Source organism: Strigops habroptila, chromosome 9, assembly GCF_004027225.2.
Source record: "Strigops habroptila isolate Jane chromosome 9, bStrHab1.2.pri, whole genome shotgun sequence".
NCBI classification, from domain to species: domain Eukaryota; kingdom Metazoa; phylum Chordata; class Aves; order Psittaciformes; family Psittacidae; genus Strigops; species Strigops habroptila.
This window is the reverse complement of record NC_044285.2, coordinates 6779574-6802710: the sequence shown is the minus strand read 5'-3', so window position 1 is coordinate 6802710 and position 23137 is coordinate 6779574. Positions and strand designations below refer to the sequence as shown.

At 45.5% G+C, this 23137-nt stretch overlaps 1 protein-coding gene across 1 annotated transcript in view; it reads left to right on the top strand.

Annotated features, from left to right (window-relative positions):
- Positions 1-763: 763 nt before the first annotated feature.
- The window catches only part of SLCO3A1 (solute carrier organic anion transporter family member 3A1), a 143748-nt gene continuing 121374 nt past the window's right edge, over positions 764-23137 (top strand). The window contains exon 1 of the mRNA XM_030497633.1: positions 764-1104. Coding sequence (XP_030353493.1) covers positions 934-1104 — 171 coding nt within the window. The 5' untranslated portion in view covers positions 764-933. The remainder of the gene's footprint in view (positions 1105-23137) is intronic.

Below are 23137 nucleotides of genomic sequence, written 5' to 3'. Positions count from 1 at the left end.
ACTACAAGAGATCCTGAGTTGCTGGAGTGGGTCCAAAAAAGGGCAACAAAGCTGGTGATGGGTCTGGAGAACAAGTCTGATGAGGAGCAGCTGAGGGAACTGAGGGTGTTTAGTCTGGAGAAGAGAAGGACCTTATTGCTCTCTACAACTACCTGAAAGGAGGATGGAGTGAGGTGAGGGTCCGTCTCTTCTCCCAAGTAACAAGCAATAGGACAAGAGGTAGCAGGCTGAAGCTGTGCCTTAGGAGGTTTAGATCGGATATTAGGAAAATTTCTTCACCGAAACGGTGCTCAGGCATTGGAACAGGCTGTGCGGGGCAGTAGTGGAATCACTGTCCCTGGAAGTGTTCAAAACCCTTGTAGATGAGTCCCTTAGTGACATGGTTCAGCGGTGGACTTCGCAGTGCTGGGGTAAAGGTTGGAGCTGATGGTCTTAAAGGTCTTTTCCAACCTGATTGATTCTGTGATTCTATGACACTCGGGCTGGGGGACACCCGGGGGGCGATGCGGGTCCTCGACCTGCGTTCAGAACTTCCAGCCCCGTGCGGGTCCCTCCGCCACTCCCGGCTCCGAGCGGTGCGGAAGGGATGCGGCGGCAGAACCGCGGCCGCCCCGCCCGCCGCCGCGGAGCCTCCGCCGGCGCCAGCCCCGCGCTTTCCCCCGCCCCTCGGCAGCGGGGGCGCGGATCCGGCCTGCGCGGGGCCGGCGGAGAGACGGAGCGCGGCGGGGCGAGGGGAGGAGAGACGAGAGGAGGAGGCGGAGAGGGAGGCGGCGGCGAGCTAGCCATGGCAGCAGCCCGCGGGCGGAGAGGCAGCCGCCGCGGGCTGCCGCTGTGATTGGCACCGCGGGCAGCAGGAGGAGGAGGAGGAGGAGGAAGGCGCGGAGCAGCCGCGGGGCCCGCCATCCCGCGGTGGCGGCGGTGGTGCCCGGGAGGATGCCGGGGAAGCGGGGCTCGGCGAGCGGCGGTGGCGGTGAGCTCCCGGGGGCCGGCGCGGCGCGGCAGCGGAGGCGGCGGAGGAAGGTCTCCTGCTTCTCCAGCATCCAGCTCTTCCTTGTGTCCGAGTGCGCCCTGATGCTGGCCCAGGGCACGGTGGGAGCCTACCTGGTGAGTGGGTACCGGCCCGGGGGGGGGGGCTGCGCCGCGGGGTCCACTGGCGCTAGAGGAGGCGAAGTTCCCTCGCAGCCGGGGCAGCGCGGCGGGCAGCACCCCCCCGGGTGAAACAACAGTTTCAGGGCTTAAATGACTCAGCAGCGCCGAGGGGGGTCACCCCTGGGCCGCCCCCCGTTTGCAGCCGGTCGGTCCCCTGGTCCGCAAGCCGCGGTGCCGGCGGTTGCCTGCGCCCTGGCTTGTCACCGCCGCTGGCTTCGGAGCTGGCCGGTAACTCCGGTCGGATGCCAGCGTTTCCAGTTCGTACTGAATAAACACCCAGGAAATCCAGCGGGGCATTCAGTTCATGCCTCCCGCTTTACTACTTCTCCCTGTCCTCCTCCAGCGATGCAGCGGTGTTATGCACAGCAGCCCTGTAAGTCCTGGTGTTAGGTACAGAAACAGCCAAAATAAGACTTTGCGCTGAATCTGCAGAGTGAGATCTTCTGTCAGGGGCAGAACTGTAGTAGAAGAGTTGCAAAGATGTCCAGACGGCAATGCTTGTGCCTTTGAGTATGCTCTGGGAGAGGCAGCTTGTGAAAATGAAGTGTTCTTCTCTCAGCAGATGTAAGTGTATAGTTGATTTAAATTTCTCAAAATAGCTTGCTGGATTTGAGAATTATAGTTTCCATGGAAAAGAAATGTATTCATAATCTCTGAGGCTTTTTGAGGCCATACACGTAACATATTATACTGTAAGATCTCTGCATTTGGTACTCGTATTCAGTATTTAGCACTGCTCCTCTCTCACATGCTCAAACTACTTATGCAAATTTGTACTGAACGTGATCTATAATTTTTCAAGGTATGTGGCTAATCTAACCGTGGTTAATATTCCCTCTTAATATGAAATGGAAATTAGCAGTCATCTCCATATAATAATGCATGTAAGTTTAGTTTGGAACATATTTGTAATTCCAAAGGGAACAGCATCACATCTATTGAGATAAATTCAGCAGTTCTGTACCCTGTGTGAGTATAGGTCAATATCAATTTGTATGAGCCAGACGGGGACATGCCTCTTCTATGTAACACCTTAGTAAATAAATATATTGTTTCCGATGAGCTACTTGCAAAATGAGCTGTCAGCATGAATGAGCGTGGGATAATCCTTCATCGCAGTAATGGCCAAGGAAGAGCCCACGGAGGTGATGTCACCAGTGGGCACCAGTATGCTGTAAATGTATAGATGTGCTGGAGGACTGTATGTTGGCACACTGCGCTAGTGTGTGTGAGCGTAGGATCAGCACTGGTAGTCCCTAGTATGGGATTTTCCTCCAACTCCTTTCCGTTGTTCTCTCCTCACCAGTTTAGCATTTCTTTTCCTGCTTTTCCCAACTCTTGTGCTGTGCTTTGTACTGGAGTAGCAGGTTCACTCCTTCTCACTCCTTTGGAGTGTCTCATGCACCCCAGCCCCACCACCTGGAAAGCATGGCTGTGTCAGTATTCCCAGAGTTGTACCTCCCTCCTCCAAGGGGTTACCTAGACTAAGATACTGCTGTCCTTACCCTCTGCCCTTCTTCAGGGCTATATCCTGACCAGCATGTCATCATGTCCGCATGGCCAGCCAGATCCACAACCAGTAACAGACAACTGGTCAGTGGCAATAAAACTCAAACCACTCCGCAGCATGCATGAGCAGTGGCCCAGGTGCACCGGGCAAGTGTTCCTCTGTTCCCTGCATAATTTATCTGCTGTCATTGCAAATGCCATGCAGCCCTTCATACAATGAACAGATGCAAATGTGGAATTATCTTTGGAGGGTAAATCTGTGCTTAGAGTGAATCTGGACGAGCGCTGTGCTTACAGGTGTCATGGGGGAATGAGAGCAGGAGCAGGAAAGATGCGCAGTGGGAAGCATGGAGGACCTAATTGGTTCTGGAGTGTCCTGTGGGGCCAAGTGCTGCTCTCAGGTGCTGTCTTGGGGTGAAATCAGTGGAGGCACTGCAGAGTTGCCCAGGTGTAGCTGCAAGTGGATATTCATTTACTCAGGCTCCTGGGACGAGCAGGGGCTGTTGGGCTCAGCGGTGGTGCGCCTGGCTGCTCCCCAATGGGCAAATCAGCCAGTGAGAGTAAAGCAGAGAGCAACTGGAAAGACAGACAAATAGGGAGATGCTGCAGAGGGCAGGCACAGCGTGTAGTTCTGGGCAGTTGAATAAACTACTAATTTTAGCCTGTCGGCAGTGAGCAAGTACTGTATTCGTACTTCTGCTTTGCGTGGCCACATGTGTGACTTTCCCTCGTTACTTGGAACTCAGGAAGAGAAACCTTTTTTTGCCTTATACGGCAGCAAGTTGGTTTCCTCGGTTTTTGTCTGCCTTGTTCTGCACAGGGAGACCATGAGGGCAAAAACTCAGCTTGTTAAGAAAACAAGGCAGGGGCTTGGCTTCTTAGGACTCATTGCAGAGCTCGGTTTTGATTGGGCTTGGCTTTCATGTCAGTACATCTGTGGATATTGTTATTTCTTTTTAGAGATGTAAAACCTCCTTTTTTTTCCATGTTCACCATACAATAAACTAGCAGCACCCACTTGAATATATGTACAAAGCATACATTCATTCATTATGTGGTTTTGAAGCAACAATCATTCACTTTTATTTGTTCATGAAACATTGTGCTTGCCAACAGGCCTTTATAAATAATAAATGCTGATAAAAATCTATAAAGTCCAATTCTTTTCCCACAGAACTCAGCAGCAAAAATACCCCAGGATGCCAGCAGTGGATGTCTATGGCTAATTAGGACGGTGTCTCTGAGGTTCTTCATGTGAAGTTTTAGGGAGTATTTGATCAATGTCACATTCCAAAATATTTGTCAATTACTGTGCTTGCTGTTTGCAAAGTGCTTGTGTTCCAAAATGACTCGGTGCCATATCCTGCATAGTTTATGCAAATGCGAGCCTGCGCTGCTGCCTTAATTTCTGGGGCTGCTGAATACACCCTATTATTTGCATATTCTTGTAAGGTTTTGTGTATGCGTTTATTTGGCTCCATCTAATTACTCCGGCATGCTTTTGGAAACTTGAATTTCCCAGCAACTGCAGTGGCAGTGGGGGAAATGCTGCTTGTAGTCTGCAGGCATTCCTGCTGCAGAAGTTACTCAGGGCTTTCGCAGCAACTTTTTAAAGCCCAGATGATTTCCACCCCCAGTTGCTCTCCTGCAGTGTAGGATCCGTGGGTTAAAGAGCCAAGTGTTACTGGTGCAGTTGGCACCAGGAGGGAGAGGCTGGAAAACGGAGGTTCCAGCCGAAGCCTTGTGCCTTTCAGGCAAATGCAGCAGTGTGATCAGTCATGCCGGCCGTGCAGTGATGAGGGTTTCGATAAGGCTGATTCACATACCTTGGCAACACTTCCCTCCCTGTCGTTCCCCCCCCCCCCCCCCAAATTCCTACATGCATTATATTTTGGAGTATTTTAACCGGTCCAATGTTCCAAGTGCTCCTGACAGTTTATCGCCGAGGCATTTCATCACCCTGCCAGTCAAAGCCTTTGCTTAGCCAGTGGTGAAATCATTGTTTCAGCAGAAGGCGAAGAGCTCTCGGTTTGACAGCCACAGTTTTTGGAGCAGGAGCTCAATTTAATTCTCTCTCCTGAGCCTTTTAGCCTCGACTCGCTCTGGTTCAACCTGACCTAGTTGCAAGCATCCAACATCTGCCAAAGTCGTGGCTTCTTTAGATAAAGGGCATCCATATGGGAAGTGCGTTGAAGAGCAGTTATCTAGGCTGCTCCGTATAGCTGTTTTTACAGAGCTTTACTGAGATGTCTCTGTTTGCTGCAGCACTGAATGCAGCTATTCATGTGTTTTATCAAGTGATAGAGGATGACTGGCCTGAGCATGAGATGGAAAGGAAAATAATTGGTCCCTCCCAAGGAGGCTGCATTGGTGTTTGCGTGGGAAATGAATGCCAAATTGTTTCTTGTTTTGCTGAATGAAAACTTTTGAGCTGCGCTTAACTTCCTGGCTAGAGCTTTGCCTGTGCAGCAGTGTTTGAATGCTGCTTGCAAAAGTCCTCTTAACCTATTTGCGGTAAAAACGGTACTGTGTGAGTTCAGGTGAGACTGTGTGTGCATACGTGATCTCTGAGACAAGCTCCTTCTGTTCTGTTTTATTGCTACTGGGTTTGGGATATTGATGAAATTCCATATTCAGGAAAAAAGTTACTATCAAAGACAAATGCAGAAATTAATCATCAACGGGTTCCTGCTGGAACAAACAGAAATAGGGGTCCTGTGAGATAGACACGAGGGAACTAAGGGATTAAGAGCATAATTTGGCTTCCGGATTTTTAAGTTGCTTTTGTGCATGGCCCCTTCCCCTCCTGTGTTAAATGTGGCACATACAACACTGTTCTGTCACAGAAAGTGGTTGTAGAGTCCTGGTCAAACCCTCCTTGAAGTCGCTGGAGCGGTCCACATGGAGGATGTCATTAAAAACAATGTTAATCTGGGCGTACTGCAATGCTTCAGAGCTTTCTGTTGTGCTTGGGACTGTACAATAGAATTTGCCCGGAGTATTTGCAGTCTGAGTAGACTGGGTGGGAGAGGTGTTGTAGGTGGGGAAACTGAGGCAGAGATGAAGAGCTTGAGTCTGTTCCTGAAGCTATTGATAAAACTTTTGCTTAGTTACAGCAGCAGAGACCAAATGGCTTGGGTATGGACAGGGAAGAGACTGACAGAGCAAGGAATTCCAGTTTCAGGTGCTTCAGTCCAGTGACTTAACTGCAAGAGCAGTTTTTCCCATTGAATGTAGTGTTGTTTTTATTAATGTGTTTATTTTCCTAGAATAAGGATCAGCTTTAAAATACTGCTTTTTTTTCCCCCTCCATCTTCAGCAATGCTGAGTAATAAATTAGCTGTAATGCTCATAATTTATCTGTCACTTGGGTATTTAAGGGAATAAAAAAGTGGAGTGAAAATAAATGTTTTAGTGGGGATGAAGATTGCCAAGCATTGGCTGGGTATTGCTTACTGTTACTTTTCCCTTAATATATCTTTGCTGGCAATGTTATTTCTGGAAAGTTTTTTCTGGTATGCCTTTCCCATTAGAGAATATTGTCTGTTTTGCAGCTGAGTTGTGCTGAAAGTTATTCTAAACTAGCTCTTTTCACTACATTCATATTTCTTCTCTAAGAAGCCTTTTGATGTTTTTCTGGTCTTTGACTGCAGAAGGGAGGAGAAACCAGATCTAGCTCTGGGTTCTGATGCCTTCATTCGCCTGTGGGACTTGGGTTCGAGTGTGGTATTGGCTCATTAACATAAAAACCTTTTATCAGTTAGTAGAAACAAATCCTGATCCAGGTGTAGGTTGGAGTTTTAAGTACCAGGAAGACTTGTGAGTAACTGGCATTTATACTTTGGTGCAAAGTTTTCTTTTATCTACTACTAATAGATGAAATGGTGTAGAGATAACAGCACATTTATCTCTGACATTACGTGCTGTGTGGCATTTGCAGAGCAAATCCAAACTTACGATGTGATGCCTTCATGGTTAAATGCATTTAAAGGCAAAATGATGTGTATGAGTGTGGACTAATTGATTTCAGTGTTTAATATCTTTATTATCTTTTAGCAGAAAGTTTGGCAGTTCTTCCTTTTCTCTGTAAGGGCCAAGTGATATTTGTAAGCCCTGAAAGAAAGAGCAGCCTGTTAGAAATGTTATGATCCATCGTAAAACCAATGTCTCATTTCTTTTGGCCAGCCTTTGCTTCCAAAATCCCTTTAGCATTTACTGTGTGCCTTTGTGACAACTAGCATTCTGAGTTTTAATGGCCTGCAGTATTAGTGCAGCTGAGGTTTAAGGGGATCTTGAATTAGATCAGAGAATATGTTGGTCTGAATGTCTGTGTTGTTCTTGCTTAGGAACTTTACGGAGTGTGACTCTTTAAAGCCTAATGTAGCCCCTGTCCCAGAGAGGGCTCAGTCAAACTGTGATCCCTCCCTTTCTCTGCAAGGGAGAGCAGATATTCCCTGATTCCCAGAAAGTGGTGTCTCAGGTTGCATGGGCTTTCTTTTCCCTTACTTCCGAATATTGTAGAGGACCAAAAGCCAGCTTCTGTTCTGCTACAGCACTGTAAATTTATTGCTTCAAAAGAGTTATTCTGCAATTTATCAAGAATAATTTCTCCTCTGTGTATAATAATCCTTACTTGTACTCTCCTTCGTCTCTAGTTATTCCTTCACCATAGCAAGATTAAACAATGGCATACTATATTGTGGGTAAGTTTGCAGCTTGGATGCATTAGTGTAGTTTTTTCTACTGATCAACGCCAGATGAAGCTGCAAAGTGAATATTTTAAACATCATCCAAGGAAGTTTAAATAAACACATGATAACATTTGTGAAGCAACTCCTTCAAGTGCTCCAGTGAAGTTCGGAAGAATTAATTTTTCCTATTGCATAGAAAAATGGGCCACTGATTTTGATTTACAAGGTTTCATTATAACTGCAGCAAAACCAGGACTAGAACCCCAAGAGCCCTGTCTCCAGGTCACCTTGGAGCAACCACTAGACTTTCTGTCTCTTTGTAGACACATACTGCAATGCAAATAGCCCTGCCTGCTCCACTCAGTAGAGATTTCACAGTGCCACGCTTTATACACTATCGATACAATCAATAGCAATAGCAAGCTGTTCAGGGAGTTCCAGGAGTGTCTGGCACTTCTTCCCATCGGTGCTGGGAGAGCTCTGCCTGTTATGGGAAGCATGCTGTAATGTTCAGAGAGATGGTCCTTGCATCCAAGATGTTTCAGTTTGAGTGGATGGATCGAAGCATGGAGGAAGGGAGTTGTTCCTTTTCCCCAACTTTAAGTGGGAATGCAGTCGTAATCACATAGAGATGAAGACCTACAGCACAGGTGTGACTGGATCTGCCCCTCATCGCTTAGCTAATCTAGGAAAGAGGTCAGAACTCAAATCAGGTTTCTTAAGCTCTCCGGTTAGCAACTTTCTCTTTTCCAGCCTTATTCTGAATGTGATGTGCTTCTGCATTTTGATGCCTAAATATTCCTTACTGAAGTGAGGGAGGCAGCCTCCCTCCTGCTGCTCTTGCATCGAAGTTGAAGATGTTTTACAGAGGCTTGTATTGTGCAGTGCCTTAACGCAATCAGTAATTTTAGATGACTACTCGCAGCATAAAAGCAAAATCTTTATTTCAGGTTTGCTTGAATATTTATCTTAATTGTTATTTATTTTCTGTGGTTCAAGAAAAGCAATTTGCTGTAATTTGGTTTTTGTTTTTCCTTTCCCTTCATAGTATCCTTTCTCCTCACCAAGCAGCCAGCTGATTTCCCTATATTTTTTTTATCATCTCTATCGTCTTGGTGTCTGCAGCTATCGCATGGATGATTTCTGCATGTTTGCAGACCCAGTGACTTTTAGATAAGTGGCTGTGAAGGCAAGTGTGGGAGCACAGAAGTTGCTTTTCCATGGTACGTAATGATCTGTTTTCTGCACAAGGTTTGCTGGAATAGTCTTATTTTTAATATTTAAATGCCCTTTTAAAACACCATGCTGTTCACCTGTATAATTCATAATGCCTTAGTTTACTGAAAGCGGAAAAAAGACTTAAAATTCAGTTTTATGGTGATCCCTGAGATGACAGTGAAGTTTCTGAAGGAACCTGGATAATTCAGTTGTATTCAGGTCTTCGTGACTCACCCAGCATTATGGTTTCTGAAGCAACTATGGCAGATCTGCTTTCAAGTGTTTTTTGGTGCTTTGATGTCTGCATCTGAATCCCACATTTTCTCTAGGTTGTTTTTTGCCATAATAAAAAGGCAACTACAAGCTACCACAAAGAAATTGAAAGCAAGGTTGGCTGTTTGGGAAGAGGGATGGGTGTAGAATACAGAAACCTTTCGGAAGTGTTTCACTTCTAATTTTTAACAATGTATAGTGGTATATTCCCTCCTCTCCCTCCCAGAAAAGTTAGATTTTTGGATGAATTGAAATCAGCATTTGGTTTGCGCCAATATATAAGAAGCAGCTTTGAAGTATATGTAGTGTGTTTTAAAGTGGTGTGTGTTTTAAGTGTTTATATGTTGCGTGTATGTGTGTTTTAAAGTGATATGTAGCATTTTAATGCCTGAAGAATCACATAAGCAAAAGTGGAACTGCTTTGCACTTGAGATTCTGGGCAGTGGTGCTCTCTATGTTCCTAAAAAGATGAATTATTATATGAATTTATGTAAGGTGAAAATGAAGTATTTTTCCTGGAGTCTGCATGGAACCTATATTAGATGGAGTTTTGCATGCTCTCAGCTGTCAGGGAGCACCTAAATTGAAACACAGGATGGTCAGAGGGTAGCAGGGATGGATATGTTTGCCATATCAGGACACACTTAGTTTTTTGTAGTTTCAGATCTGTTTCAGCCTTTTAATTGTCCAAAGAGATAACAGGGAGTGAAAAAACACCGTAATGTCATAGGATTGCAACCTGTGGTGATAAACAATGAATGGTATTTGCTTTCCCTGGGAGAACTTCAACAGGAAGAGATGCTGAAAGGTTATTTTGGGGTTCTTGTTCTTTATTGCTGAAAATAAGGATGTGAAATAGCTGCTACTTCTTTCCACTTCTCTCCTCAGCTTTGTGCAAACATCAGTTTGGCACATCATTAGCAGTAGACCAGAGTTACTTGGGAGGGTTAAGATGCTGGGGTATTGGCCAAACCACACATATTGGCTTGAAGGGAATCTCTGAAGGGCTGCAGGAGGACCGGTATGCACCTTGCTTGGTACAGTAGCAGGACAAGTCCTCTGCACCTCTGAATAGTACCAGAGCTGTATGTACACGTACGCATGTCTATACTGGGAAATGTCAAGGGAGAAGAGGGACAGTGTTTGAAGCTTCAAAAGGAGAAGCTCAAAATACTGAATAAAAGAAAATTATTTTGAAAAACATGAAGGAGAAATGCCCCCAGTGATGTCCTGCTGCTTGTTGTGCCATGCTAATGACTTTCATCTGCTGGAAACATGCTTGCTTCTCATCCTGACACAGTTTCAGTGTTGCATGATGTATTGAGACACCAAATTAGGGGTTGATTCTTTCTTTCCCTGTAACTGGGAAACAACAGAAAAATAACAATATGTAACTAGGTTTTGGTTTCTAAAGAGCAAAAACTAGAGTTCAGATTTCCATTCTTCAGTCCTGTGGCTTGCTTCTCATTGTTACCGAGCTGCAGGAAGAGCTGTAATTGTCATGCTTTAGTAACGCTATTATTTTCTGCAAGTTGTTCTTCAAGCTTTAACTTTTGTCTTTTAAAGAGAATCCACCTTGCTTGGTGAGGTATTGTGGTGGGTTAACCTTGGACTGCAGCCAGACACCCACTAGCTGCTCTAACTCTCCTCCTCAACAGGATGGGGGCAGAAAATGAGGTGAAAAAGCTCGTGGGTTGAGATAAAGACTAGCAATTACTGTCAGGGGCCTTGACCTGGGGGAAATTAAGTTTTATTGCCAATTAAAATAGATTTGCATGTTTAAAACAAAGGCAAAAATTAAAACACCACCTTCCCCCCATCCCACTTCTTCCCAGGCTTGCTGGGAGCATGTCTTCATCAGATGCTTGCTGTGCTCTGCTGGGAGAGCATCCACCTTCGCCCATGAGCTAAAGTAAACTGTTAATCATGTTTGAGCATCAACGTGCTCTTTGCAGAAGTGTTAGCTGGAGTGGAGTAAATGGTTTTCCCAGTGCTTGGATCCTGTCTGCTCTTGGTGGGCAGTTTTTTGTGGTGTTACACTGGGCAGCAAGCAGGTTCAGTCCAAGGAGAAACACGTGTCTGTGCGACTAAAACATGGCGATATTCTTTATGTCCTGCAGGCGTTGTCTGTAAAGTGTGATTATTATGGGAATTAACCTTTCCCACAGCCAATGGCAAGTGCTGTGGCTTGTGTGATGGGCAGAGAAAGCGCTGGGCGGATAGGTCCTTTATGACAAATAGTGGGCAGCATTTTTAGGGCTTATGAGCAAAAGAAAACTGCGTTTTGTTTTTGTGTTGTTCACCGTACAGGGCTGAGAGCGGTTAATTACAATGGGCCTTTCAGCCTCTGCATGAGATGTACACTTTGTTTCCTGCTGCCTATGGCTAGTTATAATGCAGGTCCTTATGTCTGAAGTCAGCACAGCTGCTGGCTGAGGGACAGGAGCTGTAGCTGAAGGGATGCCTTGTCTAGGGGTGCTTGTTTGTGAAGGGTGGTGATGTTAGTTTTGTAATATCAGCTGGTTTGGGTGATCCTATAGTCAGTGTCATCTGAGGTGCTCAGTGCAGTGAATGCCCACTGAGCTCAGCTGTGTTCCTGAAGGAAACTGCTGCGTCTCATGGTCTCCAGCTTAGGTCCAAAGAGGGGTGCTTTGGCTTCAAGTCGTTAAAAGGTGGTACCAAAAACCAAATGGCTATCTTGAGCCCTTGGGTAACAGTACAGTGATGCTAGTCTAGGTTGGGTTTTGTTTTCTCTTTCTTCTCTTGATATAATCTGTGGTATTTAATACCGTTAAAAAAATGTGTATCAAAGGAACTGGCTTGGGGTTACTGAAAAGCTTTCCCATAGTCTTTGGGATTCAAACATACCAACTTTAAAGAACTTGAGAGCAAAGGCTGAAAAGGGGAAATTTCAGATATTCCACAGAGCTAGGTAAACTGCTTCCAAGAGTTTATTTGCTCAATTGAGGCTACTTATGCATTGAGAGATCTCTTTGTGAATGAATGGATTCCAAAACCAGCTTGGGACTTATTTGATGGTTATTGAAGTTAAGCCACATGAGCAAACCATGTGCTAGAGGCACAGCTTTGTGGGTTTGCTGTGTCATTTGGTACAACTGTACAAGCTTTATCAAATGCTGGCCTTATACAGAAGTCCAGTGTTTTCTGTGGGTTAGGATGCATCAAGGCTGCAGTGTTGCTCTTAATCTCAGTGCTGGCTCTTACCAAGAAAGCAGAAGTTTCAAATTTCTTCTCGTTGATTCTTATTTGGGGCTTACAGTGTAGCCTTTAGTAGCTGAGATGGCATTTATTGATTTGAATCATTCAGCTTAATTCAGTGCTGGACAAGCTTTTTGCCAGAATTTTTATTTTGCCTTTTTATTTAAATAGATCCCTAATGAATTACTGTGGTTGTACATAATGACTCTTGGGAAATATTGGATGCAGCCTCTAGAATCAGTTCTGTGCTGGTTTCAAATGGCAAACTCTTGAAGTATAGCTGTGAACAGTGCCCAGGTTCCCTTGTCGCTGTCTGAGTTTTCAAGATGTTCCTGCATTAATAAGCTGCATCTTTGGTATTCTGTGGGCAGGTATCCAGTGAGCAATTGGTTAGCAGGGTAGCAACTTGGAGATGAATTTGGATGCAAAGGTCTCTCTGCTTTCACTGCATTGCTGAGACCAGAGGGTTGCTGGCAGGAGAAACTGGCTTGTCTTCATCCACAAGGTTTTCATTTCTTCAGGATCAGGGCTTGAAACCAGTTAGGGACTCTGCATAATTGGGATTTAGAGTCAAGGGAGAGTGGGAGAGTCTCCCTCCCTCAGATGGGGGTGTAGAAAGGCAGAATTTAACTTCTTGGAGAGCTCCTCTTACGTATGGAGAAAGTCCTTCAAGTGAGACTGGAGCAAATAGTCATTATATGACTTCATTGAATTGGATTTCTTTCTTGTGGAAGTCATAGCGAGCCTGGGAATCAGTATAAGGTTGTGTGGTCTCGTGTCTGGAAGTTTTTCCCCAAGCTCTCCTGTAATGTCCCAGCTCAATATTTCTGTGTCCCCATCTTCAAAATGACTTGCTCTGAGATGGCATTACTGTTTGGGTTTGGGGTGGTTGGCCAAAACGAACAAAAATGTTCTGTAAATGGCCTGTGGCAAAGTGGTGTCTTCTGCTTTCGCTAACAGTGCCTTTTAGCATGAATGGAGGGTGTCTGGTTACACCACTGTTAAATTTGGTTACTCCAACGTCAGATTTAACCAAAACATCCTGGATTTCTTTTAGGCATTGCACTGAGTCTTAAAGATATGGGGTCTTTAAGAGATGCACAAAACTCTGCTACATTGGAAATGCAATTGTAACTAAAATGACCTTTGCTTTCTCCTTTATTTGCCCCCTATGGTGTGTAGTGTATAGATTCAGACACTTTCAATTTGATTCTCAGCATCCTGATTACGCTCAGAACTCTTGGTAACCAGACAGCGTCACGAAAAATCAAGTTCATGGAGTGTTTCCAGGAGTCTGTGTCACCGTGTATTTCCCTGCCTGCTCCTTCGTCTCCGCTGCTCATACAAGTGAGATTAAACAACAGGGCAACAGCAATTTGTTTCCTCTGAGCCAGTACTGGCATGGTGGTGGTGGTGGCATCTTGGCAGGGGCAGAGGAGCATTCCTGCCACACGTGGGTAATGTTTTCAAGCCAGGTTCTTACTTCGCAGCTGTATCTGCTGTCTAGAGCTATGTCTAGAATCATAGAATGGTTTGGGTTGGAAAGGACCTTAAAATCATCCAGTTCCAACCCCCTGCCATGGGACACCTTCCACTAGACCAGGTTGCTCCAAGCCCCGTCCAAACTGGTCTTGAACACTGCGAGGGATGGGGCAGACACAGCTTCTCTGGACAACCTGTGCCAGTGCCTCACCACCCTCAAAGTAAAGAACTTCTTCCTTATATTTAACCTAAATCTCCCCTGTTTTGTCATGCCTGAACTGACTCCCTTCATCAGTCAAGACTGCCAATGTTCTCACCCAGAGAAATGTGTTTTTATTTGCATTTGGACAGTGTGGCATGTGGCAGACTTGGGAGAGGATAGCTTTGCCCATGGAGTAATGCTTGTTGCCTGAGGGGAACAGCTACTATTTGTATTTTCTGGTGACAGTGCATTTTCTGGCTTTGTCATGGACTTTCCCAGGCCTTCTTTGGGCTTTTCCTCTCCATCAGCAAATGTGCTAGCTATGGTACTGTCTGGCTTGATGGGCATCTTGTGAGCTGGGGTGATAGGCGTTCAGCTGCTACAATGATGGTAACAGGAGTGAGCGAGGCACCCCTGGCTTGGACCCTGAACCAGGATTCTATCAGCTACCATAATATGTTGAACTAAATGAATTGGTGGGCTGCTAAGTCTGTATTATCCTACCTGTGGTTAATGTGTGAAGCTTCTCCCTTCACCCTGGGCTGTGATGCAGAATACTAGCCCAATGGTAACCCTGCTTCTTTCACAGCAGCCTGAAACCACAGGGTTAAAGCAACTAGCCCTTTACTTTCTGAGCCTTCACAGGAAAAGACTACTCGGGGCTGCTTTACTTGCTCTTTAGTAGTGCTGGATTTTAAAAGAGCCTGAGGGTGTTACTTTTCAAAGATGCTTTCTGAGCGATACTCTCACTGTCAAAAGTGACTTACTCCAAGAGCCTCATTGAAAATAGCACTCTTGTTCCAAAGCTGCTAAAGTGATTTTGAAAAATCTCCTTCCCTGTTATTGACTGCAGTGGACTGCTTCAGAGGTGCCTAGCCTCATTTAAAGCAGGCCAAATTTAGAGTCTAAATGTTGTGTTCCTGACTAATAAACTGTATTGTAATTAATACCTTGGGGAGGCAGGAACAGGGAGAAGCTGACTATTAAAAAAACTAACTTCATGTAGAAGCTGTCTGCAAAGGATGAGTGAAGAACTGTGGAAGGAGATTAAACCACAGGATTTGAAATGGATGCGAAGGATATGTGAGATGGGAAGAAAATGGGCATGGAGCTGAGAGGAGAACTTGGGTTAAAAAAGCCAAAAGGTCTAGCATAGCACATAGTGAAACTGGGTGAAGAATGATCCTTCCACCAGTCAAACCCTCTCGGTTTATGTAACCTGCAGACAGCCTCATGCAGGTGCCGGTTTGCCAGCTTTCCCCATGCAAGCTAGGGGGGACTTATCCCTGTTCTCCATCACAGGTCCACTAGTGTCATCTCCCAGTTTGAGAAACCCATGCTCAGGGGCTGTATGGGCCACTTTGCTGAGATCTGAGATCCCCCAGATCTCAGCAAAGCTTGGTTTCTTGCATAGCCTTGCTTGGTTTCTTGCATATAGCTTTCATTTTCCTTTGCTTGCTATGTATCTCCCAATGAAGCTTAGCATAGCTTTGATTCCTGCTGGTGGTGGGAATACTGCAGCCATGTGTGCAGCTCTTATCCTGGCTGGTCTGTCATGCACCTGCAAAATCGGGGTGAAGAGAAAGCAAAGGTTGGGAAAGTACAAGCAGAAAAGAGATAGTGCTCATGTTGGCTGCACTAACCAATTGGTTAGTGAATGTCTCTGTGTTCAATGTTGAATGCAAAACCATTCCCACTCTGCAATGCCTGAATTCTGGATTCCTCCCAGAATTTGGTGTGTCCCTGCTGTAGGAGCAGTGTTCTTCCATGGGAACCTTTCTAGTATTGTGCTTTTGTTCACATCAGACTCCAGTAGATAAGCGGAAGAGGGGGTGACTTCTGTTTTCCTTGCATGTGCTCATTGAATGTTTGCAGGGTCTGCTGATTCTGCAGTGAGGGGACCCTGTCAGCTGCTTTTGGTGCCTGTCTCTGACACGGGTTATTGTTAATCCTGCAGACACAGGGGTGAAATTCAGCCATCTGTGTGTACAGCCTCAGCAGATGCATTTGTTCATCGGCTTTCTTATAGCTCACTTTATTGTGAATCCCAAGGAACAGAGCTCCCATCATCTGGTGAGACATCTCGTTGCCTGTATCTCCACGTTGAGACAAGTGAACTTATGACAAGAGTGCAAGTTCTAGTTAGATCTCCCGTTTAATTTTTCTTGAACTGTAAGAATTTTTTTTATTCCCTAGATGTTATTTTGTATGTATTATTTTAAAAGATACTTGTAAATCTCCCTCTTTTCGGGAGGAAAGGGGCTTGCTATCTTTGAGAAGTGGCAAAATGAGGTGATCTGATGGTACAGGATATAAAGTTGCATGGCTTGTGTTGTATTCGGGACGGCCACACTTAAACATGAAAATGTCACAAGTCTGCTCTTTACAACTTCCACCCCCCATTCTTCACACACGGGAGATGTAATAACCAGGTTCTCAGATGGGAATAGATTTACAGTCACCTTCAAGCCCTGACTTGTCTGTTTACACCAGGAACCCCCTGCACTCACCTCCCAACCTGCCCCATTCTCCAATGGGAAGTTTGGCAGCCGCCGGCACACAGCACCCATTCGTCCCCTTGGCTCTGCACAGAGACAACGTGAAAGGAGAAATGAGTCGCTTGTGAACAGCTTTGTAGGAGGGTGTTACTTAGCAAATAAGCAGGATGACACGGACAGCTCTTGTGTGGGCCGCAGGGTGTGAGATGGGGATAAGCAAGCAGCTCCTGTGGCTCTGGGACAAGCTCCGGCTGTTGCTAATTGGGTGCTGGAGAGACCCTAATTCTACCTGCAGATGCTTACAGCAAGTTGGTGTTTCTTTTATGCATTGTTACGAAGTGCTGTGGATTGACAGTACAATGTGGCCATTTTGTTGGTTCTTTTTTAAATGGCTTCCTTCCTCCCAGGGCTTACTAAATTAAAGCATTTCATGTACTGGTTGATGAGAAATCCCTCTAACTTCTCCCTAAGCTGAGTTTCCATTTGCTGTAGGCAGGCATCCTTGCTGCTGGGTAGGGAGTGGAGCAGCAGAGATATCAGCAGAGGCAGAGCAGATGAGGAGAAAAGTAGTAAGGCTTGTCAGAAAACCTCCTCTCTCAGTATATAGCCTTTATATAATCACCGTTGCCCTCCAACCGTGAAAACGGAATTCAGTTTCCATCAAAGCTTTTATTAATGCTGCTTCGGAGTGTCCTGCCTGTGTCACTTCTGCCCTGGCTTATGCCTGACAGCTGGGAATGCTTCTGCAACCAGCTCCGCGGGCTGCTCTTCTTGATCTGTGCTGTGGCATAACTCAGATGCAACCCTTAGCCCTGAATTTAGCTCTCGATCATAAATTAAGATAATGTGAAGTCCTTTGCATGACAGGTTTTCTTGTCAGGCTTGCATTATGGTTTCTGCTGTGGTAAGCCCTGCTTATAGTAGAAAGCCTTCTTTGCAGGCAAGTAAGTGTTGTGTTAGGAAGTATTTGATTAGCTAAACAAGCAAAGTTGCACTGATGTGGGAAGGTGGAGAAGTGAGGGTGTTGCAGAGTGACAGCTTAGGATCTGTCATAGAATCGCAGAATCATGGAATGGTTTGGGTTGGAAGGGACCTTAAAAATCATCCAGTTCCAACCCCCTGCCACAGACAGGGACACCTTCCACTAGAGCAGGTTGTTCCAGGCCTCGTCCAGCCGGGCCTTGAACACTGCCAGAAATGGAGACTGTCCTCTCCAATGTTTTGATAGTACATAGGAAGGGGCTTTTTCCTGTTGAGTGTCTTCAAGATACTTGAGTTTTATCTCTTCTTCTCTACTGGAAGTGAATCCAGGGCTGTGGTCCCCTGTTTGCAAGACATGTTTGCAGAGTTCCATGCATTTCATTATGAATGTTGTTGCCTGTCCTGTATATGGCCAAGAGTGCTTTTGATGCTGCAGGAGCCCACATTTGAGTTATATACAGTTTAAATTCCTCTTCCTCTGGCTTTATACACCTACTTGCCAGCCACAGGAGAAAAAAGGAGATCCATCTCTGAACACGTCAAAGATGTTCTGGCTGCTTTCCTTTGGCTGTTTACTTTGACAGAGCTGAGTGGCCGCCCCTGCTGCCGCGCACTTATTCCACATGGAATTCTTCATCCTCCAGGTTTGAAATGTGCCAGCAGCGCTGTTCTGTGCTACCGTTTTTAAAGCACGCCAAAAGTGCAGTTACAGTGTTGAGGTTTGTGCTTCTCTGCATGCTTGCGATGCATTATTTTTCTACCAGTGCAAATGATATAATATTTAAAACTAAATATGGATTCATATATCCGCTAGTTTCGTTGTCTGTGTGCTGCTAAAGAGCAGTGTAGTCTACAAATGGATTCTGGCACTGGATGTATTTATGTAGATACCTTGTCAGAGACTGAAATATCACCTGCCTTCACGCAGTGAGGTGAATCTTGATCAGCAGACTTGGAGGCAGAAAGCCTGTGGGGACACTGAGTCTGCAGTTGTGATAATATCACCATAGGCTGGTTAACAAAGTGCATATCTCAGCCATGGTGCACATCTGTTTCAGAGCAACAGGAAAAGCATTCAGGTTCTGCTTAGAAGTTTGGGGGCCTGGTGCTCTGTACTTGCTCTATTTTGAGCCGTTGGTGACTCACGCTAACTTTCTGTGATGGATGTGAGGGGGTAGTTGCAAGTAACACCCCCTGATCTTTTTGTTCACACCTCTTTAAATGGAGCTGTGCTCCTTCCCTTCCTTAGGGAAGGCAGGGAAAGGGGATCAGTCCTTTCCGTCCTGTGCAGGATCCTTAGGAAGCAAATGGGAAAGATAACACAGCCCCATTGCATTGCTGTTTGCAATGATTGCCTGGATTAGAGGGTCGGTTTTTGTGTTGCATATTTGATCAGTGTGGATCGCGGTTTCGCAAGGGCAGTGGAAAATACAATCGTTTAACTTCGAGAGGCACATAACTTCTTTCTGTTTGAAGCTATTTTGAAACGGGCTGTGGCTTTGCACTGATGTATCAATTCCTGACCAAACAGGATATCTCCTGTGGGTGCCAACTGCTCTTTGCTCTGTCGGTGATGTGCAACAGCATATAGCATCGCTGGAAGCGTTTGTGGTTACCCAGCAAAGGGTTGCCCAGGCACACTTGCTTTATGCTCTGCGTTGGCTATGGACAAGTGTCACAGGATGCTGTAACTGCTGACATGTGGGGAGGAGATGCACAGTGGGTTACAAGAGACAGCAGAAAAGTTTTCTGCATGACGCCAGAAAAGAGAGGTTGCCAAAAACACGTGTTTTGTCTCAACCAGGAGTGCAGTGTGCCGCTTCTCTTGCTGCAAGGTGTATTACCCTTTCTACTCAGGCCCTTGAAAATCCTGACCTTGAATGTGTGCCTCATTTGGACTGTGTCAGTAATCTCAGAGCTGGTCATTAGGGTATAAAATGAATTTTTCACCCTGGTGAGGCATAGATCCGAGCTGCAAACTCCTCATAGCACCAGTACAGTAACTTGCAGATTTTTGAGCTCTGGCCTAGAAACAGCATAGGCACATGCAGCAACAGCCAAGCTAATAACACCCTACTTCTCAGCAGTGGTTCAGCTGCGGCGTCTATTATCCCTGTCATGTGAATGAAAATTTCTATGCAGAGATGATTTCCAGACCTTGAGCAGAGCCAGCTTGGGTGTATTCGTATCGCCACCCTTTTTTGCTTTCCCTTATGTTCGCGTGCCCAAAGCCAGCACGGGTGTCAGCATCTGCGGTGAGAACATCTTCTAAGTTTCCACTGACTTTATTGTACCAAGTATGGCGTTGAAACAAACGATCAGCAGCCTGAGATGGGAGGTCCTGATGCCCTCGCTATTTCAGCAGGGTGGGGAGCAGCAAGGAATGCTGATGCCTGGGGCTGGGCAAAGGGTATTAAGTTTGTTCCCCTCTCCTCCCAGCCTTTCGATGGGGAAGGAGTGGGCTAAATGCCAAGGGAATTGTCTGCATTTTAAGAAATTGGGCTTCACCACAAGTGATCGTCTCAACACTGGAATTGCAGAGCAAGAAAACATCAGAGCAGAGGATCAGTGTTGTGCCTTTGGGCTTGAAGCTGGAGCCTGGTGGCTGTGCTGTCAGCTGGGAGGCAAGGGGGGGCTGAGCCCAAGGGTACCAGCTCTAAGGGGAGGAGAGCTTGCCTCCAACCATGGCATGGGCTTTTTCCCATCCTGCATGGCTGCTGGAAGAGAGGATGAGGTGAAATCTGAGGAAGTGGGTGCAGGAGGCCCATGGAAGCAGCAGCTTTGTTTCTGGGACGGTCACTTTGGCTCTTCGAGGAATCTTGTGTTTCCTGGCTGTGTAATGGAGACTGTGGGAGACGGTTTGCATTTGTTTTCCTTTGGGAACATAGTTGCCAGGCAATTATTTTACACCCTCTAGCACTGCAGGCATGTCTCTTCAAGTCCAATCTCTTACCACATAACTGAGAAAATGTTTTTTACATTAAAAAGAAGCCTTTTAAAAAGGCCCTTCAGGCATAAAGTCAATGTGTTTTCTATATATAACCCTGTATTATTAATACAATGAACTTATCTGTAGACTCTGTGGGTGAATATGACTTGATTGTTGGAGATACAAGCAATATGATACTCATTTTCAATGCACTGTGTGTCTGACTCCATAATGGTGCCCCCAGCCTTCAGTTCATCTCTTAGTGATAAAGTGGGGCTATAGTGTGAAGCAGTTTTGTGGATTGCACTTTTGCTGAGCATTAATATAAAATAAACAGCCTATAGAGAGAACAAATGTAGCTTGGCTCAGAAATGTCAAGATCAATAGATTTGGGACAGACAGGAATGATGAATGTGAGGGTGTATTATTGAAATAAGTTCAGAATGGCATGGCAAAAGCTTCCTTGGATTTTTTTTTTTTTTTTTAATGTGGGTCATTTGTCACTGTGTGCATTATGTGAGATCATTTTCCTTTTTAAATCATCGAAGAGTGTTTTAGGGTAGACTTGGGAGGCCCCTTTAGCCCAGATCCTTTTCAGGTTAGTCTTCAAAATCAACTGAGATAAACGCACGTGTGCAGACTTCCGTGGCTTTGTAAGAAGAGGAGATAGTGCAAGCAAGTTTAAGTTTTAATTACTTCTTGTTACTGTATGTTAGGCAGTGTGTTCACAGAAAGCTTGCTTTCTGCATGAGCAAAATGTGCAGATGCCCAACCTGATGTAGTTTATGGTGGTCCGATTGACTGATCTGTAGACTTAGTCTAGGGAAGCGCGAGTTTGTAGAGTAACATCAGCCACAGTGTCCAGTTTCTCTCTCTAATGCCATAGCTAAATCTTAGCGAAGCTGCTCTTTAAAACTGGGTGGGAGATGTCTGGAGTGGGTGAAATAGGAATCCCACTGGAGACAGGGATTGCAGTTAGAGACAGAAAGGCAATTCCTGTCAAAGGGGGTGGTGGAGGCCTAGAGATATAAGGCAACGATGCTGGCACAATGGAGGGCTCTGTACAGTGATGTAGCTAAAATGCTTTGCTGGGCAGAGCCTCGGTGACCTGCTAAGGACTGATCTGCAGGACAAACACAAGGGCATAAAAGTAGCCGGCAAGGTACAGCTGTTTTTAGCACAGGCACATACCCATATGAAACTGCAGTAGTTTCAGTGCTGTTCCCAACGTCGCTGGCACTGGCATTGCCATGATTACAATGCTGTTTCTACCTCTCTCCTTTCGTGCTTACTCTGAACTTGTCTGGTGCAGTGGGTGGTTTCACGCCACTAACTTTTGGGGTCAAACCACACGTGTCTCATGTATCTTGTCTGCATGAATTTTACTGGATGTTGTAATAGCTTCCTGATAACTGTTTTCATTTAGGTTAGAAGCTTTTTTTAACTGAATATCCTCTTAATCTATTCTTTCCAGCCCTGGCAAAACAGCTGTGTAAATTGACAGGAGCCAGGAAATAGCAGCTTCACAGCTAATAATGTGGGCTCCTGGTGTTTCCCACTGTGTTTTAGCAGGCGGTTGTCCATCTGAACCCACTGTGCTGCTGCACCACTCCATTCCCTGTGTCCCTGCTATTAAACCAACATCCACGTGGGCTGCGCTCCTGAATGATCAACCTGGTCTCAGCACACAGGGACTCCGTATAACCCTTGCAGCCTTTTCACATGATGTCAGTATTTTATAGGGACCTGTCGTGTCTTTTGCAACAGTTTACATAGCTTTTGATAAATAGGGTTAGTGTCTGGGAGGGGTGATGGCTTGTCTGCTGGAGAGCAGGCTTGTGAAAGGAAATACGGCATCACAGTGTTCTTTTATTTAACAGCTACAAGGGCATCAGGAGCATCGTATGTGCAAACTGCAAGTATTTTGTCAGGTTACACTTATGCAGGAAGCCCCATAAAAGTGGCGTATAGAGGAGGGTGGGAGAATGATTCTATCCACGGGCAGAGGTTTGTTTGGAATAAATGCAGGTAACATCTCTGCTGTGCTAATGCAGATTTTGTAGTCAGCCTGTGTATTTAAGGTCACAGCCAATGTCAAAGCAAGAATTTGGGCTGTGCTGTCTTGGCTGCAGCCACTCTGTACGTAATGCGGTTGTATTCCTGGTGTTCTCTGGCTAAAAATCTCCATGTTGCAGTTTATTTCCCAAATCTGTTTTTATTTTGGGATATTTTATGTGGTTTTGTTTTTTTCCCCGTGACTGTCAGTGTTTTGGAGGCTACTCTGCTGATGCTGGTCTCAGCACTTTGTACTCAGATGCTGTTTTCCTCTGGATACTCAAGGCTGATGTGATGGTTTTATTTGTTCACCTTTCCCCCCCTCCCTGCTCCACATACTTAATAGACGCAGAGCTGGTATCACTGGGTGGCAGTGCTACAGCCAGAAGGAGCAAGCTGGGAAATGCAATGTGGTCTGGCCAGGGGAATAAGAACTCCTGCCAGCTTTTATCCGGAGGTTTGGAGTTTGATTTGTGCTGCTGTCCTCCTCCTTTTGTTTCAGTCTCTTCACCAAAGCAAGAAACTGTTAGGGGATGCTGAGACTCTGTTTCCCTATTGTGAGTGGTTCAGCTTTTGTAAAAAGGAAGAGAATAACTGAAGTCCCACAGAAATAAGAGCAGAATAAGAACTGGCCTTCTGGTTTTAGTTCCCAGGTTTGTCACCAATTTACTGTCTCTGTCACTGTGAATTGCACTTAGAAATGATGCAGTTCTTTATATCTGAAATGCAGCTGTCCAAAATCTGATGCTTGTAAGGTGTGGTGCTCATGTGTTTCTAAATACCATCCTGCTTCTTGCTACATGTATATATATATGGTAAGGCCTAAAATTTGGCATCCAGTTTGAAATGTGAGAGAGACTTCCGAAGCTAGTTAATACCAGTTGGCCTTGGCCTTGGGAAATTGCTTCTGTTGGCTTTCAATCTTCCAGCC